The sequence below is a fragment of the Prionailurus viverrinus genome, chromosome F2, assembly GCF_022837055.1.
Source record: "Prionailurus viverrinus isolate Anna chromosome F2, UM_Priviv_1.0, whole genome shotgun sequence".
Classification (NCBI taxonomy): Eukaryota; Metazoa; Chordata; class Mammalia; order Carnivora; family Felidae; genus Prionailurus; species Prionailurus viverrinus.
Window position 1 is genome coordinate 30,117,910 of NC_062578.1, and position 12,851 is coordinate 30,130,760.

Consider the following 12,851-nt stretch of genomic DNA (forward strand, 5'->3'; position numbering starts at 1 on the left):
CTTATATCCTAGTTAGGAAGACAGACATTAAACAAACGGTCAGAGACATATTAGAATATCCAATTATTATTTTCCTTTTTCCCAATTATTATTTTTTATCATTTGCAGATGGAGGTAGTGAGGATATCACTAAAGAGCCAATGAACCATTATTATGTAGGAAGATCCCTTATGAAATTGTTTAGACACCAGATGCCTTGAGACTGATGATCTCATTTATCTTTAGAATTCAGCCACTAAGGCATCTGGTGCCCCACCAGAGACAGCTATTTGACAGAAGGTGACAATGGCACTTCAGGCTTGATATCTTCCTATTACATGTTTCAGATGAGTGTTTTTCTCTACGTTTAACAATATTGAGATTATAGTTGCTGTCTTAATGCAAATCATTTCTTGTAAGCTCCTTAGTCACCAGTGGATATTCTATCTTTTGGTTGCTATGGTGACAGTTGCTGTGACATTTACACTGCTCAAAGGTGGTTAATAGCTTGTCTTTTGTTGAATGGCAATAAAGAGAGGGAAGTAGTTTCTGATTCCTCCAAACAATGCATTAAGCTTTGTTTTTTCTAGACTGTAACGTACATGGCCTCTTGCAAAATCTAGTCTAAGATTTCAAATCATTATTCCTAATAGAACACCTGAGAATTAAAGTTACTCATTCACTGGGGAGGAAATAGAAGATAATTTCTGCATCTCAGCTTCTTTTGTTAGTCATTACAGCATATACTAAGCTGGCCACAGTTTTTTATTCAATTTGCATTTTTTCCTCTTAGTGAGAAAGTGACGTTCACAGCATTAAAGTAGGCTGTACTTTTCATGCATTAGCATAAAGAGCCATAGGAAATACTTTTTAGGACTTAGCCCATCTGCTCCCTTACAGCTGATGGGAGAAAGAAATCCCCAAAAAATAATTCACTTGCAAAGGATAGTGAGAAGCGTTAGCATGTCTAGCTTTATTTCATAAGGAACAAATATAAACTCGTAACAGTTAAGGTGATTTTCTAATCGTGTATTACACAGATAGCCTACCTTTTTTCCTACTTTATTTCCTTAATTATGTCTTACAAATGTTTTCAATAATGGAGATGGTATAAAGGCCTTGAGAGAAAGTATTATTTACACACACACACACACACACACACACACAGGTAGACATACATGCATACACACACAGTATTTCCCCTAAATGTTCAATTTAGAAATCTTAAGAACCTGTACGTTTGGGATTAGGTTGTTTCCTGATATTTCACCCTAATTTTCCAAGTACACAACTCTGTAAAGCAAATAGACTCCATTTTGCAAAGGAGAAAACCAAAGTGGTTAAACAGCTCACGCTTGCTCACATAGGTGTCCACGACAGAAGCAGGGTTCAATTGGCTCTCACTGCTTCTCCAACCCCATTCACTTCACTTCACTGCAGTGCGTCTCTGGGGTAACAGACAAGTCTGATTCTAGCATGGGGCTGGTGTCTAGATGGTTCCTTCCCAGCCTTGTCCGTCTCCAAAACTTACACAGGATCTAGATATCAGACTTTAAAATAGGCAAACCAGGGGTTCCTGGGTGGCTCAGCTGGGTAAGCGTCTGACTTTGGCTGGGGTCATGATCTCCTAGTTCATGGGTTCGAGGCCCCCATTGGGCTCTATGCTGGCATCTCAGAGCCTGGGCCTGCTTTGGATTCTGAGTCTCCCTCCCTCTCTCTCTGCCCATCCCCCACTCACACTCTGTCTCTCTCTGTCAAAAATAAATAAACGTTAAAATTTTTTTTAAAAAATGGGCAAACTATATTTTCCCTAAACGTTCAATTTAGAAATCTTAACCTGTAACTTCAGGATTAGGTTATTTCCTGATATTTCATCCTAATTTTTCCATCTAGATTACTATCTTTGGCATAGTTAGTTATTTTTAAGGCCAGTGAAGAAAAGCATGGACTTTTATGTTTATTGCATTTTTGTGCAAAAATTTATGAAAATTAAAACACTAAGAAGGTTCGAAACAAATTATTTTGTCAGTGTTATTTTCCTTCGTGGCTTATAAAAACTACTATTACTTCCTTCATTTCAAACCCTTTTGGAAAGTGAACAAATAATGGCTTTTCATTGCTCAACTCACTGTAATGAAAAGCTCCATTATTTCCAACACAAGTTAACAAATATGACACACTATTATTTACTTACAGATAGATAATGATAAATCCTGTACAACATGACAGATATGTTATCACTTACTTACAGATATATGATAACTTTTGAAGGCAAGTCAGATATACCAAGTGACTGATCATGCGAAAGTCCTTAGGAAAGACTAATAATGATTCTTAGTATAAGCATCAGTGACTTTTTTTTCTACAGAAATTTTGACGTGTGTTGACTGAGAATAAAAGTAAAAGCAGTAGGGTTTCAAGATGCCAGCCTATTTATAACATCAAAAGTTGTGAGCTCTGTGCCTAACATGTTGCTGTTTTCCAGCACCTAATTTGGTTTTGAACAGTTGTCAGAGTAAGAATTTGTTGAGTCAATGATTTCCTCAGGAGTAGTATGTTTTATTCTACCTACTAAAGACACAACACGAGGCTTTTGTTTCATTTAAGTTCTTTGTACTTTGAGCTGTGGCATACAGAGGAGAGAAATGAGTCTTGAAAATTGAGACCTGTAGTATTCTTTTCTTAATTATGCCTCCGTAAATCCACAGATCTAAATGAGTAAGTGCCTAGTGCTTTTTAGAGTAGTATCTTCTTCCTAACGGTTGTGGGAAACCCTAATGGTTGTGCTCTGAGGTGTTGCTAAAGTGGCCTGTCATTTGCACGCCCCTTGCAATCAGACTGTGTTCTGATTAAAGAAGGATTGGCTGGGGCGCCTGGGTGGCTCAGTCGGTTAAGCGTCTGACTTCGGCTCAGGTCATGATCTCAAGGTTCGTGAGTTCGAGCCCCGCGTCGGGCTCTGTGCTGACGGCTCGGAGCCTGGAGCCTGCTTCGGATTCTGTGTCTCCCTCTCTCTCTGCCCCTCCCCTGTTCATGCTCTGTCACTCTCTGTCTCAAAAATAAATAAAACATTTAAAAAAAAAATAAAGAAAGATTGGCCCATGTCCCTCTTTGTGCAAGGACACATTGGGGGTTGAGAGTCCCTTTGACCTCTGGGGAGCAAACGTGGTCACAGTTTGTACACACTTGAGTCCTTTAGGTAGGACAGGCCCAAGTCCTGTGGGAATGACTGTCATCGCCCACATCCAGCAGCTGTGTGGCCACCACCAAGCCCATCACTTCAGGTGCACAGCTGTGTGCTTAGGCATCTTCAGGGTTTAATATGACAATCCTAGATCCTCTCCTTGGCCTAATTACTTTCCTTGATTTGGTTCCCATGCTTATTCGTTTTATAGAATACCTTTCAATTTCATCCCTACAAAGGCAGCCATACCCCGCAGTTTGCCTAGGGCAGTCCCCATTTTTGCCTGTTGTCCAAGGGTAATTATTGATACAGTCCCTTTCCACTGTAGACAACAAATTACATGGACATTCTACTTTAGCCCATATTAAACCTAACTCTCACGACTTATTTTTGACTGACTGCTATCAGTTTGGAATTTAAGGTACAACATGGTATTTACATAATGCTTCCTCTTTTCTCTAAACCCTGAGAGTACTTCCTAGTAACAGTAGTTAATGAAATTATTAAGGGACTTGGTGTAGCTCTAGATATTATATTCTTACCAGGAACTTAGAAATTCAGTACTGGCATTTAATATAAGGTCATTCTGCAAAGACTAAGTTGTAAACAGTGGTGACAGATGTACTGGCCTGATTATTTTAAGTGGGCTTATGGACGAGTGAGACAATAATTGTTTCAAATGTTCTTCTACAATAATTCAACCACAGTGCCACAGTGTATAATGTCCAGGCTGTGTTTTGTGCTCTATCCATCTATATCAGCAGGGCCAGCCTTCTGCAAAAACAGAAAGTCAGCATGTTGGTTTCCAGCATCTGTACTGCCCAAAGTAGTTCCTAGTGGTTGTATGTGCAGTGTATTGTACCCTCTTTGAGGTCACAGGAATTTCAACAGAGCACTCTTTGACAGAATGCCTTAACTTAAATGGAATGGGTCCACTGGAGGGAAGGACTATAGAAGTCAGGTAGACAGAGGGTAGGGGAACTTTGGTGCTCTCATAATCATATAATAAGCAAGTCGCTTCTTACCTCACCAATTAATCAGCTTGTCCCCAACCCTCACTATCACACAGCTCCAAAACTGCACTTAATTTGATGGTTTTATTGAGCAAATTTATGTTGAACAATTTTTTTAAATCAATGGCCCTGAGGCATATCTTCTTCAAGTCCCAGTTTCTTGTTAGTGAACAAGTTTCCACTGATGTAGAAATTTCCTTCATACCTTTTCATAAATGCGAGTGCTGACAGTTTTATTCATGGTATATTCCTAAAAGCAAAGAGGGATCTATTAGAGTTGGTGCATGAAGGTTAAATTTGCTCTACCCCTCCTTCTCCAGACTCTCACATCAGGATGTAAAACAATTGAGTAACTTGAGAAGCATGCCTCAAATAGGAGTATCGGAAAATTTCAATTTACAGAAAACTCACCACTACCATGTTTCCATCTACAATTTGTCGTTTGATTGTTGTCTCCTTGCCAAGCCATTTTTGGACATGAATCATTGAACCATTGCTTAATGTTACGATGCTCTATAGATGCATAAAGGAATCAGTTAGAAATAGCAATTCACAACATTTTCACCTACAGAAGACTTTTCATCTACTTTTTAATTTCTTTTTTGACATTTTTTTCACCCAAATTCTCCCCTCAATTCTTGTCATACTTTATTATCATCAAACTAGAGAGGTATCAAGTGAGTATTCAGTTAATGCTCTCCTTCCCCGAACAATACCTAAACTATTTGTGAATAATTGTTCTCTTGTATATGCTCTTTTATGCAAAGAGATCAGAAAAAAATAAAAACACGTCAAATTTTTTGGCCTGTTAACCATCAGAATAACTTGCAAAAGGGTTGAATTTAGAGATATGCGATAGTAATGAACAAAACAAGCCCAAAGTGACTTGGTAATTAATCAAATTAAATATGAATGAACCGTGCTCAAGTGCTTCCTAGTTTTTTCTGGATTGTGGAACACCAGGAAGACTTATTTAGTTCTTACCTTCACTTTCCGACTGTCTGCTGTGATTTCATCAAATTCTTCCCCCAGTTTGAAGGAGATTTCAGTGTTCTTGAGGGAATTTTCTACTTTGATGTTCACTTCATCCCCGTTGGCACTAATACTGATTATCGGCTTTGCTAACACCGCCAGGTTCCGGGCTGCTGCGCTCATTCCTGTAAAGCGGAGAAAGCAATATGCCTTCCTAAGACATTTAGGAAGAAGTGCTAACAACCGTGTTGGAAAGCAATTTAAAAAGAATACATACTTCCTCCGTTCAGGTTTTGGGTAATGCGCTATAATTTCTTCAATGCTCACTGTAATAGCTAGGTTGAGCCAAGCAAACTCATTGAGAAAATGTGTCAGTAATTACACTTGACATTTTGAAAAGCTAAATTCACTTTTTGAGGCTATTGTGCCTCATCGAAAATCTTGGAGACTCATGCTTCCTCGAAAATGTATAGCTGCATGGTGCCTTTTAGTGAATCAGAACGCATGCTTTACCTTGTGGAGTGTTACAACAGCTATGAGGGGGATATTACTATCTGCATTTTAGAGATGAGTACACAGCATCCTAGAGAGAGAGAGAGAGGAGTATTCTAAGTGAGGTGTCTGGTAAGTAGCAGAGCTGAGATTTAAACACAGGTTTTCTACCTGAGAATTTTAGCACACTTAGGGAAAAAAAGCAAAACAAGAAATACAATTTTCAAAGTATCTAAACTCCTCGAAAAGAGTATGACTTAGGAAGCCCAAGCCCCTCTTTTATTTGCAGATTACATTCAGATCTGGCCAAGAAAAGAGGAAGTAGACAAATGACAGTTTGGCTTAGAGCCTGGCCCTGTTCAGGTTGGGGATTGTCCATGGTCAAACTTGATTCCTGTAATAGGTGGCCAGAAGAGCTGAATCTTCTCTCCCTGTACCAATAGCAAACTCGATTTTGCATTCAGACTGTGAAACTGACAAGACACACCTGACTGTGGAGAAGCAGTGTTAGCTGTGGATGACAAAAGAGAGAAGAGCGAGGTGGTTATAACCTGGGCTTGGCCACTTGTGAGCTCGGGCATGTTATTTCCCTTCTCTAACCTTCAGCTTTCTCAATAGCAAAACGTGGACAACTATAGTGCTTGCCTCCTAGCTGTGCTAGGAGATTAAGTGAAAGCACTTAGCATGGCAGTGGCACATAGTAGGTGCTCAGCTGTTATTCCCTCTTGTCCTCTGCCTCAGTCCACTCTCAGTCAATAAAGGGCTACTCTTGCCATAAGCCCAAAGTTTCTTAGATGCCCCAAAATTTAAACTCAAAACAGGTGAGTCTATGAATCCATGAAGAAATAGAGAGGTATGTTTTTCCTATCTCCCTAAGAAAGTTAATACTAAGCATGAAAAAGGGACAAATGTTACATTATGAACACACTGACTTATTATGCATTGATCACCTCAACCAAATTTAAAGAAGAAAATAAGGTTAAAAAATTCTTGGCTTTATATGCAGTTTATTATTGCAAGGAAGACTTCTCTTAATTAACTATTAAAAATTAATTATTAAATAATTACTGTTCTTCTAGCATTAGTGAAGAATAGTTGAGTTGCTATAGACCTGAGCCATTATAATTGATGTTTATGAACTTGACTATAGAGCTAAAGAATGGATAGGGTTTAGACTTCTGAGAAATAGCCAATGGAGAGACATTCAATGAGTAAAAATGTTCCATTTCTCCAATAAAAAATTTGAAATTCTTCAAAATAATGTTTTTTAAGTATCTCTCATATATATATAGACTCTAAAACATTAACCAAGTAGAAATTTCATTTGTTGCTTTTGTTCTTTTGAAGTTATAACTTAAAGCAAAGCTTGAAACAAATTTAGCTGAAAAATTTAATTATAGAAATTATTATCTGTAAATTTGAAGCTAAGAAATGCTATTAAATGAAATGATGAAGCTGGGGAGAAACTCTATCCAGGGGATAGGATGACTATTTTCAAAAAGGATAAATGGACTTAAATATAAAGATAATGACAAGGAAGTATATGTGAGCTTAGTATTCCAAAATGAGACAATTATTACTAGTTATTTAAAAAAACAGGGCACCTGGGTGGCTCAGTTGGTTAAGCATCCACCTGTGGCCCAGGTCATGACCTCATAGTTCATGAGACACACAGAGCTTGCTTGAGATTCCCTCTTCCCCCCCCCCCGCCCCTCTCTGCCCCTGTCCTGCTCATTCTCTCTTTCTCTCTCAAAATATATATACTTTTTAAAATCAAAAGTAGATACATAAACTTTGTTAATCTTACATGACTGTTTCCTAAGATCACAAAAAAGAGAATTATAGGAAAATTTATTGTGAAATGCAAAGCTGACCATATAACAAAATGTGTTGCCAGTTTCTAAATCTTGTAATGGTATTTCTCACCTAGTTGTTTCATGTATTCCTCAAAGTTTTCACTGGAGATCAGCTTCCAGGTTCCCAAGAAGGGCTCAACCATGATGGAAAGCTTGTTGAGAAGAGGCACTCACAACCAAAAGCCAAAGAAACTCAGGGAATACAGTGCTGCCAGTATCTTAATTTAAAAGGCATCTTCATCACGTGACTTCTGAAATAACCAATGAACAGCAGCAAGACCAAACATTCTAGGCACCAGCATGACTCATTTTATTCACCCCCAAATTAAGAAATGGAAAATCAACATGTAAAGCTGAATTTAAGTCAATGATTATAGCTTCTAGGAAAGAGACTTACACCCCCAAGTCACTTGATAAGTATTATTTCTGGAATGGAGATAATTTTCAATAGCCTTTTGAAATTTGAATGCTGAGTCAACTCTTTAGGAATATCCCAACAAATGTCCAATAAACACCTGACTAAGGTGGTTTCCCCACCTGAGAGGAGAAGCACACCCTTGCTTGATCCACCTCAGCTGTTTTTTGTTTGGACACATCATGGTTCCAGAGTACCCTCTTCATTAAAATAATAGTCTCTCCTCCCTTCCTTGCAGGGTTGATGAATTGATATCAGTTAACGTAACTGAGATGTCTTCAGTTTCTCGGAGGGAGGCATAGAGTGTTATTAATATTATCACTGTTGTTCATCAAGAGTGATTGCCCACTGAAAGGAAGGTAACAATTACCATTGAATGGTGTTTTGTGACTTAAGCCCTAAAAAGGAGGTGGAGCTAATGCTTGGAAAATTCATCTTTTAGGCTTACCAAGTAATCTTGATATTAAAAGATACCACTTGGAAAAAAAAAATAAAAGATACCACTTGAAATTGTGAAGAGACGTTTTAGAGAGAAAAATGGCATTTCGATATCTGCATTCGAAAAGAGAAAGGCAGTAGATTATTTAAATCTCTGTACAGTTATTTTTGTAACCTAAGTAATATGGACTTGGCAATTTTGCCTTTACGAAAAAGGATTAGATTCAGAAGCTCTAGGTTTATATCACAACTTTTAATTCCAGTTGTTTTGAACAAGACCAGAAAATTAGGCACCAGAAGAAGAATATTCATACTATTATCTGCCTGTGTCAAATAATTCTTCAAAGAAATATTTATTTAAATCATCTGTTTGTGGAAAAAACAAATTTTTAAAAAGGTAGACATTTTGGCACCATAATGTTATCACTTAAGTGGAATAAAGAATTTCTTTTGATGACAACATATAAAGAAGAAATTTACAATACAGTCTTTTTATAGATATAACAGTCATTGAAATATTTGGAGGACAAAACAGGGAAAGCAAAAACGCTAGACTCACTTTCAGGAAACCAAGACCTGTCCCCAAAATAAGTGCCTTAACAGTTGAAAATGTACTCGGAGATGATATTCAAATAAAGAACAAGTGATCAAACCTTGCTTTACTGGTTCTACATGTGTGCTTACATTCTCTGCTTGAAAGATAGTAAGAAAACATGACGATGCATGTTGGCCCATGGGGCAGTGTGACATTAGTGTCATCATTCTTGTTCCAATTTCCCTACCACTGATTGATTCAGGAATCAATCCTGTGGCCCATATAGAACTCAGTTGTCCCATGAGACCAAAGGAAAAGTAAAATTTTTGGCTTCCATAAAATTCCCTTACCCCTAAGGGAAAGAGCCAGAGAGATGGTTTCTCTTCTCCTCTGCACATTTTGCTTTTTTGTAAATGTGGGACTGCTGCATCCATTGTGTTACCAACTCAGAGATGCAGCCAAAACTGAAGATGACACAGTGCAAAGTGGGGAGGAACGAAGGCCATTTAATTTCTGGAATTTTATATATGTGAATTAATAAATTTCATCATTATTTGAACAATCGTGTGTCTGAGTTTTTGTTACTCGCAACTTAAGCCTTCGTAATTGATATGCCTCAGTAAATAGCTTTACCTAAATGATTCGTTTCAAATCTCAAAACAACCAGTTGCATGTATCATCTGATGTTGGCCTTGTGTACAGCAACTATCATCTCTCCAGGTCCAATTCAAACATCTCCTTCTCTGTGAAACTGGCTCAGAGCTAGTTGATTCCTATTACGTAATACAATTGTACTTTACCAGAAGTATATTAGAGAACATTTCTCATGGTATTACAACTAGTTATCTTCCAGCTGTCCCCTGAGTTATTTCATAAGCACCTCAAGCAAAGAAAATATTTCTTACTCCCCTCAATATCCCTAAGACAGTGGCTGGTGTACAGTAGGTGCTCAATAAATGTCATAAATGAATGACAAAAGGAATAAGCAGTGTTTATTTCTTTTAAACTGGCAATTCCCCTCATTACTGATCTTAATCTCTCTAACAGTGACTGTAAGCAAGCTTGTAATATACATTGTTCTCTCCAGACCGGCCGACTGATATGACAGGTCTTTCATTACAGTCATCAGATGATAGAGGGATTCCCAGACTCCCTTGGTCTTTGCTCCGTGTCTCATTATTACCATGTGAGTCTCTCTTCTCAACTGAGAATGTGCTCTGCTAGTCCTGCTGCCACCACCACTTGCCTTTGGCTTTTGTGTTTGATTTTAAAAGCAAACCCCACCCCCCAAAAACACCATTCCCTCAAGTAAAAAAATGTTCAAGTGAGGCTGTTCATAATTGTTAATTCTAGTAAAGGAATCAGGATAGAGCAATTTGTTTTCGAACATTTACACATCTTGTTTTCATGATAGCTTCAATGCTCATTTCTTCATTATCTCATTTCTGTATGTTTCTCCAATATCTCATTTTCCAGAGTAACTTTTTTCTTGCGACATTTTAGAGGTAAAGGAGTCTTTAATAAATTTTAATTTTGAGATGCTACATTCCCTATTGGTGAGGAACAGTGGTAAAAATAAAAATATACTGGAAGCTATGAAAGTATTCAGGAATATGTCTGGTAATTTACTGCTATATATATATATATATATATATATATATATATATATATATATATATATATATAATACTTTAGCTGGAGCCACAGTAGATTTATTTTCCAATTTTTTATGTCATAAAATTAACTATCTTGACCATTTTAAGTGTACAATTCAGTGGCATCAAGTACATATTATTGCGCTACCTCACCACCATCTACTTCCAGAACTCTTTTCATCTTGCAAAACTGAAGCTCCATACCTACTAAACAAGAACCCGATTTTCCCAGTCTCTTAGCCATTGGCAACCACTATTCTACTTTCTGTCTGTACAATTTCAACTACTCTAAATAACTCACATAAGTAGAATCATACAGTATTTGTTTTTATGGTGACTGGTGTATTTCACTTACCATGCACTTCTTAAGTTTCTTCCATGTTGTACCATGTGTCAGAATTTCCTTCCTTTTTAATGCTTAATAATATTCCATTGCATGTAAATACCACATGTTGCTTATCTATATGCCAACGGACCTTAAGTTGATTCTCCGTTTTAATTATTGTGAATAATGCTGCTATGAATATGGGTGCACAAATATCTCTTTAAGACCCTGTTTTCAGTTTGTGGCGGTTGGGGGGGGGGCGTGGTGGAGGTGGAGTATATACTTAGGAGCAGAATTGCTGTATCCCATGATAATTACATTTTTAATTTTTTGAGGACCTGTCATCCTGTTTTCTACAGCAGCTGTATCATTTACATACCTATCCATGGTGCACAAGCATTCCAATTTCTAGACATTTTCACCAACATGTTATTTGGTTTGTTTTTTTGATAGTAGCCATCTTAATGGATGTGATGTGGAATCTCATTGTAATTTTGATTTACATATCACTAATGATTGGTAGTGTTAAACATCTTTTCATGTAGTGGACATTTGTATATCTTCTTTGGAAAAATGTCTTTTCAAGTCCTTTGCCCATGTTTGAATCAGGTTGTTTATTTTATTTGTTATTGAGTTTTAAGAGCTCTCTATATATTGTGGATATTAATTACTTATGAGAAATATGATTTGCTAATATTTTCTCACATTCTGTAAGTTGTCTTTTTACTTTATTGATAGTATATATCAACACAAAAGATACACACAGATTTTTTTAAAACATTTATTTTTGAGAGAGAGGGAGACAGTGTGAGTGGGGGAGGGGCAGAGAGAGAGGGAGACAGAATCTGAAGCAGGCTCCATCCAGGCTTCGAGCTGTCAGCACAGAGCCTGATGTGGGACTCCAACCCCTGAACCGTGAGATCGTGACCTGAGCCACCCAGGTGCCCCCACACAGATTTTTAATTTTCATGAAGTCCAATTTTTCTATTCTCTTGTTTCCTGTGCCATTGTTTTCATGTTTCAGAAATCATGGCCAAATCCAATGTCATGGAACATTTTCCCTATGTTTTTTTCTAAGAATTTTATACTTCTGGGGAGCTTGGGTGGCTCAGTCGGTTAAGTGTCCGATTCGGCTCAGGTCATGATCTCCCAGTTTGTGAGTTTGGGCCCTGGTCAGGCTCGGTGCTGACAGCTCAGAGCCTGAAGCCTGCTTTGGATTCTGTGTCTCCCTCTCTCTCTGCCCCTCTCTCACTTGTGCTCTGCCTCTCTCTCTCTCTCTCTCTCTCTCTCTCTCTCTCTCTCAAAAATAAATTTAAAAATGTAAAAAAAAATTTTTTTTAAAAAGACATATTTAGGTCACGGATTCATGTGAGTTCATTTTTGCAGATGGTGTTAGGTAAGGGTCCAACTTTATCCTTTTGCCCGTTATACCCAATTTTTCCAGCACCATTTTCTGAAGATGGTCCTTTACCCATTGAATGACCTTAGTACATTAATAGAAAATTATTTGACCATTTATGTGAGGGTTTATTTCTGGACTCTATTCTGTTCCATTTGCTTATATGTCTGTCTCTACTAGCAAGTTTTGATTATAAGAGCTTTGTAGTGAATTTTGAAATCAGGAAGCATGAGTAATCCAATTTTATTCTTCTTTTTCAGAATTGTTTTGGCTTTTTGTGGTCCCTTTAGATTCCATATGAATTTCAGAATGGGTTTTCTATTTCTCCAAGAAATGTCATTGGGATTTTGATTGGGAGTCCATCAAATCTGTAGATAACTCTGGGTAGTATGACATCCTAACTATATTAAGTCTTCCAATCTGTGAATATGGGATATCTTTCCATTTATTTATGTCTACTAAAAATTTCTTTTATAGATGTTTGCAATTTTAATTGTATGAAACTTTTACCAAAAGCTGATTCCTTTAATTAAGTTAATTAATTACGTTAATTTATAAGTATTTTATTCTTTCTGCTGCTATTGTAAATGG

The 12,851-nt window shown here is 37.4% G+C and overlaps 1 protein-coding gene across 1 annotated transcript; it reads right to left on the reverse strand.

Moving 5' to 3' along the window:
• Positions 1–4,372: 4,372 nt before the first annotated feature.
• On the reverse strand, positions 4,373–7,636 carry LOC125156523 (fatty acid-binding protein 9-like). Its single transcript, XM_047842635.1, has 4 exons — positions 7,564–7,636; positions 5,158–5,330; positions 4,585–4,686; positions 4,373–4,423 (listed from the first exon to the last, which is right to left on the reverse strand). The coding sequence occupies exons 1-4, from the start codon at positions 7,634–7,636 to the stop codon at positions 4,373–4,375; spliced, it is 399 nt and encodes a 132-aa protein (XP_047698591.1).
• Between the last annotated feature and the right edge of the window lie 5,215 nt (positions 7,637–12,851).